This window comes from Acanthisitta chloris, unplaced genomic scaffold (genome assembly GCF_000695815.1).
Source record: "Acanthisitta chloris isolate BGI_N310 unplaced genomic scaffold, ASM69581v1 scaffold1240, whole genome shotgun sequence".
Taxonomy (NCBI): Eukaryota; Metazoa; Chordata; class Aves; order Passeriformes; family Acanthisittidae; genus Acanthisitta; species Acanthisitta chloris.
Window position 1 is genome coordinate 1 of NW_008653185.1, and position 6,540 is coordinate 6,540.

Consider the following 6,540-nt stretch of genomic DNA (forward strand, 5'->3'; position numbering starts at 1 on the left):
GGGCGGGGCTGCACATGCTCCGAGGGAGCGGCCCCAGGGTAATCCTGCCGTTTCCTCCCCGGGCACGCCGCGGCTCGGGCTCCCGCGCTCGGCGTGGGATGGAGCGGCTGCTGTGTCATGGATAATTAATGTTTGCTGCGTGTCTGCAGAGGTGCTGCGTGCTCACGTGAAAGCTTTCGCTGGGTTGGGCTGTAGGCTGATGCTCTTAGGCTTTGCTCGCAAGCGATAAGTAGGAAGCAGTGACCGTAATCTAATACGAAAATGGCTCTTTTCCAGGTCAGAGTGGAGCAGGAAACAACTGGGCAAAGGGCCACTATACGGAAGGTGCTGAATTAGTCGATTCTGTGTTAGATGTTGTAAGGAAGGAGGCGGAAAGCTGCGATTGTCTGCAGGGCTTTCAGCTTACTCATTCCCTGGGTGGTGGCACGGGCTCTGGCATGGGTACCCTCCTCATCAGCAAAATCCGTGAGGAGTACCCAGACCGGATCATGAATACTTTCAGTGTCGTGCCCTCCCCCAAAGTGTCAGATACCGTAGTAGAACCCTACAATGCCACCCTGTCTGTGCATCAGCTGGTGGAGAACACGGACGAGACCTACTGTATCGATAACGAGGCTTTGTACGACATATGCTTCAGAACACTGAAGTTAACCACCCCAACCTATGGTGATCTGAACCATCTCGTGTCGGCTACCATGAGCGGTGTCACCACCTGCCTGCGGTTCCCAGGCCAGCTCAACGCTGACCTGAGGAAGCTGGCAGTGAACATGGTTCCTTTCCCTCGTTTGCACTTCTTCATGCCCGGCTTCGCCCCTCTGACGAGCCGTGGCAGCCAGCAGTACCGAGCCCTGACGGTGCCGGAGCTCACGCAGCAGATGTTCGATGCCAAGAACATGATGGCGGCGTGTGACCCGCGCCACGGGCGCTACCTGACCGTGGCCGCTGTCTTCAGGGGCCGCATGTCAATGAAGGAGGTGGATGAGCAGATGCTAAACGTTCAGAACAAAAATAGCAGCTATTTTGTGGAATGGATTCCTAACAATGTGAAAACAGCGGTCTGTGACATTCCACCTCGTGGCCTCAAAATGTCTGCCACCTTCATTGGCAACAGCACGGCCATCCAGGAGCTGTTCAAACGCATCTCTGAGCAGTTCACTGCGATGTTTCGCAGAAAGGCTTTCCTGCACTGGTACACTGGAGAGGGCATGGATGAGATGGAGTTCACAGAGGCTGAGAGCAACATGAACGACCTGGTGTCCGAGTACCAGCAGTACCAGGACGCCACAGCCGAGGAGGAGGGGGAGTTTGAGGAGGAGGCTGAGGAGGAAGCAGAATAAAGCTATGCATTTGAACACCTGTAAATTTTGTTTAAAGTTGTATGAATCTCTCATTGACAAGTTCTTTGTTTGTGTTGTGTTCTTATTCTTGTTTCAAAGTCACTTCCAATGCTGTACAGGCACCATTAAAGCAGTTTTCACAGTGCACGAGCTGGTGTCCTCTCTTCCTTTTGGGAAGCTCCCTGGGTGCCATCCTCATAGGTCAGCCTGAGGTCTGGAAGAGGAAAACAGCTTGGCATGAGCACTGTCACCTTTGCCCGTGGCACCTCCCTCCAGCCACTGTGATCGCTGTCACTGCCTGGTGCCACTCCTGCCTGCTCTGGGGGCGTGGGCAGTGAAGACATTTCCTGGTATTCCCTTAGGATCAGGTGCTGCTGGAGGGGCACACACTTCACAGGGAGGATGGAATTGGCTCCAGGCTGTGTCTAAATTTAGGTACCAGCGTGAGGGCTGTTGCAGCCTCTCAGGGCAGGAGCAGCTGCTGCCAGGGACAGACAGGGTGTGCTGGGGGGGTGGAGTTAGAGCTGCCTGGGCACAAAATGGTGTTGCTGGCAGCAGGTGAGCAGATCCACTGCAGCTCCTTGGCAGGTAGCTGAGTCCTGGCCCAGGAGCACTGGGGTCAGCTGTGACACACTCTGTGGCACCTGCTACTAAGGACAAGTGCCACTAGAGCTGCTCCGTGCACAGCTTTGCTGCAGTTGCTTCCAAAATGAGTTTGCAGAGGTTTTGAAGTAAAGCACAGCCTGTGCTTTTGGGGAGAGCTCTGCACCTGGTACCAGCTGGCACTGGTTTGTAGTGAAAACCTGTGTGAACAGCACATTATTACTGGGCAGAGTTAATAGCTCAGTGTCACCTGAAGTGACACAGCTGTCACTGAGTAGCTGGACAGGAGGGAGCCAAGAAATTCTGATGAAGGTTCTAAATTGCAACTGAGTCTTAAGTTTTTCTGCCTTCATTCATTTCTCCACCCAGAGCAAAACTGGTTGGAGCAGTCAGAGCTGCCCTGACTGTGGTGGCTCCTGGGCCAGGGAACTGGGGATGTCTGCAGGAACAGGTGCCCTGTGCCAGGCCTGCATGGGAGAACAGGCTGAGGGGGAAGATGGCACTACATTTTCTGTGACATGAAGTAAAACAGGAGTTGGGTCTTGCCCTTGATTTTAGGGCGAAGGGAGGGCAGGGCCCTGGAGACAGGGCTAACACCAGAGTCTTGGGTAGGGGCCCTGAGGATTTTCCTCAGGGGACTCCAACTTGCAGGCCACAGCCTTGTGGAGTGTGAGCACAGCCCTCCCTGTGGAGCAGCACCCGGAGACACGCCGGGAAGGACAGGGTGAGGGTAACAGGGACAGCAGTGGTGTCGTCCCAGCCATGTGGGGACAGAGGCCAAACTCGACTCGCTGCTTCCACCTTTGAGCATGAGGCCTGCCCAGCCTCACCTGTCCCTGTCCCCCCCTTGGACCATCCTTCCAGCTCCTGCTGACTGCCCAGGTGGGTGTTCCACTGGGCTTTCCCAGGCCCTGATACAAACCTTAAGGAAAGCCACACTCAGTGCCTCAGCATTCTCTTCCCTGGGCTCAGCCTCTCCATCAGCCACAGCCCAACCCTGCCAGGATTGCTTTCCCACTCTGCTTCCAATTCCACCACATTTTCTGTCTTAGCCCATTTCCCCCTCTGCACTGCAGTAAGGACAAGCAATGAGTTCAGCTCTCCCTAGCTGAGCTCCATCATCCCCCACCCACACTGCTGAGCTCTGACCAAACAGCAATACAGCAGTTGCTGATTTGCTGAGATTTTAGCCTGTTACCTTAATGCTTCCAGGTGCATGGGCAACACCTTCCCCCTGCACACAAAATTCCTTCCAACCTCCTTTCAGGCAGCACCAAGACCTGACAATGCTCACCCAGACCCCGGGGCAGCCCCCACCTGTCCTGGTGGCCAATGCCATTCCACCAGGTGCTTTCTCAACCCCTTTGTATCCTCTGTCTTGTGCTCTTTATCAGCCTTGAAGTTTTTCAGAACAGAATCACTTTCCTGACCCTCCCCAGCCGGGGGAGAATGTGCCCCAGTGAGGGCATGGCACAGCTCCAGCACCTTGGCACAGAGTGAAGGAAAAAATCTACCACCCATGTGGAGCACTACAGTCATTGTTCACTTCTGTGCCACTCCAGCTAATAACAGCACTGGTTACCCACTGTAATTAGTATTGGTGACTTTCATTGTCATGCAGCTGATGAACTTACGTGGGATACAGCCTGGGCAGGAAGGTGTGAGCCCAGCACTGGGGTGAAGTCTCTGCTCAGGCCAGTGTGATGGGGGATATCTCAGGCCCAAGGTGTAAGGAGGATTTCTACTCCTAATCTGGAAAACAAACAAAAAAATCCTCAACATGACAACATGGAATGTTTCATTTTCAAACACACTATTTTTACCAAAGTCATGTGCTTTGACTTTGCATTATAGAAAATATTTAAGCCAATGTAAAGCAAATCTCTTTCCAGTTCTACTTTCTCCTAATTAAAAGCTCCATTGCACCTCCTCTTTTTCCACTCCATAAGTTTTCCTCCTGGCAGGTGTTGGCAGCAGCCCCTGCCAGCTCATCCCCTGGTGCCCAGGGCAGGTCCTGGCCCAGGTGCAATCCTCAGGATCTCTGCAGACTGGGCTGGATTTATGCCCTTTGGCATCACACCAAGTCCCAAACACCTCCTGCTCTGCTGCCTGTGAGCCAGCAGGACCTGGGCACACACTGCCCTGCTCCTGTGTGGGTCTGTGCACACCTTCGACTGCTTTTGCACTCCCATGAGTCCACCTACAGCAATTAACAATTCCCAGGCCAGGAGGAACAGGAATGCTGAGGGAGAGAGTAAATCATCCCCTGGCAGCATCACTGCCCTCCGAGGCCGGAGCCAGGCGAGGGGCTGGGCAGTGTCACAGCTCTGCAGCCACAGAACCCCCAGAGGGTGACTCTGGAGCTGTGCCACCCCTTTGGGGGTGGGATGGGGGTCCCAGGGCTGTGCAGCCCTTTGTAAGCTCGATGGAGCTGTGGCAGCAGCTCGAGGGGATTGTGCTCTGCTGCCTGATGCAGGCAGTAAGCAATGATCCATGGCACATCCCGGTATGTAACCTAGGGCAACAGAGATTTAGGGCAGAAGATTAGTGGCTTGAAGTCAGAAGCCATCTTAGATGGCAATGTGGTGTGATTCCCTCTCCTGAGCTGCCTGTGTTCCTCCCATTCCACTGAATCCTGCTGCAGACACACCTCCCTCGCTCATCTGCTGCATGGCAGAGCTTGCTGAAGGAATCAGGGGCAGAAAGTCTTTGCACACAGCACCTTCAGCACGGATAATGCCTGGGTTTTGTTGTGTTTGCTCCATTTCAATTCCCACGAACAGCAGCAGGGAGGGAGGAGGAAGCCAGTGCAGGGAAATGCATCTCAGCCAAGGCTCAGTGCTGCCCTGGGCACAGCCCTGCTGCTCTCCGGCTGACTCACTGCTTCCAGCTCATTTCCCTGAGCTAGGAATCCTCAGTCTTGGGCGTTTTTCCTACATCAGACCCGGATGCTCTGGGATGAAGGCACAACAGTGGGTCCTGAGGACTAGGAAGGGCTGGAATACTGTAACCTGCTTTTACTGAGCTGGACCAGCGAGGCTGCTGCATCCCAGGGGTCTGAGAGCATCCCAGGGGTCTGAGAGCATCCCAGGGGTCTGAGAGCATGCCAGGGGTCTGAGAGCATGCCAGGGACCTGACAGCATGCCAGGGACCTGACAGCATGCCAGGGACCTGACAGCATCCCAGGGACCTGACAGCATCCCAGGGACCTGACAGCATCCCAGGGACCTGAGAGCATCCCAGGGACCTGAGAGCATCCCAGGGACCTGAGAGCATCCCAGGGACCTGAGAGCATCCCAAGGGTCTGACAGCATCCCAGGGATCTGACAGCATCCCAGGGATCTGACAGCATCCCAGGGATCTGACAGCATCCCAGGGATCTGACAGCATCCCAGGGATCTGACAGCATCCCAGGGATCTGACAGCATCCCAGGGATCTGACAGCATCCCAGGGATCTGACAGCATCCCAGGGATCTGACAGCATCCCAGGGATCTGACAGTGGGGATCTCACTGCATCCCAAGCATCCGACTGCATCCCGAGGACCAGACTGCACCCTGGGGGAAGGAAGGAATGTGTAGCTTTGCATCCAAACCATTAACTGCTGTGGGAGGGATCTCATTTTCCCTGTGCAGGAGGATTATGTGGCATCATATAGGAGCTCTTAAAGCAAGGGGACAACTTAGCTTTTTCAGTAGGGATATTTCTCCATCCTTCCCAAAAGGAGGAGAAAAGATCTAGATCCCTTTAAGACAAATTATGTTAGTAAAGGAAAATCCTTACAACCAACTAAATGGGAGATGTGTCCACCCAAGCAGCACAGGAATGCATCCAGCACTGCTTTCCAGACAGGGAAGTTATATTCCATAAGGGAAGTGCAGATAGTCACATCCTGTGTTTCTGCACTCAGAGCAACATTTTTACCAGCCACCCTTGACCCAGCCCTCAACGGATTTGCTTAATCCTTTTATGAACTCATTTATCCTCCCTGAATGTCCCAAGGAAACAAGTTACAGAATTTAATTGCTCATGTTTTTTTCAACATGTTACCTAACAGCATTTTGTTTTGCTTGTGCTTATAACCCAGTTCTGATCCATCTCCTGCAAATGCAGCTGGAGCAGCCCCAACATCAGGCACATTCTCAGTCCAACAATGTATAATCTACCTGTTTCTGGTCAAAGCTGAGCACTGCTTTCTTCACAGCTGGGATGTAGGACAGACCCCTGGTGTAGTCAAAGCAGGGAATGTATCCAGTGTAACCTTTGGATGAAGGCAAGAGAGAATATTTTCTACTTGAGAATATATATATCATTTGGATAGACAGGGAGCTGAACAGGAACCAGCAGTGTGCTCAGGGGACCAAGAAGGCCAATGGCATCCTGGCCTGGATCAGGAACAGTGTGGTCAGCAGGACCAGGAGGTGATTCTGCCCTTGCACTGGGCACTGGTGAGACCACACCTTGAATCCTGTGCTCAGTTCTGGGCCCCTCAGCTCAGGAGGGACATTGAGGGGCTGGAGCAGGTCCAGAGAAGAGCAACGAGGCTGGTGAAGGGACTGGAGCACAAGTGCCATGAGGAGAGGCTGAGGGAGCTGGGGGT

General features: G+C 53.7%; 1 protein-coding gene across 1 annotated transcript; it reads left to right on the top strand.

The window, feature by feature from the left end:
• Positions 1-254: 254 nt before the first annotated feature.
• On the top strand, positions 255-1,484 carry LOC103807019 (tubulin beta chain; the record flags this gene model as incomplete). The annotated part of the gene is made up of 1 exon (XM_009079739.1): positions 255-1,484. A coding segment is annotated over one exon (1,083 nt), but the record flags the coding sequence as incomplete, so codon positions are not given.
• Between the last annotated feature and the right edge of the window lie 5,056 nt (positions 1,485-6,540).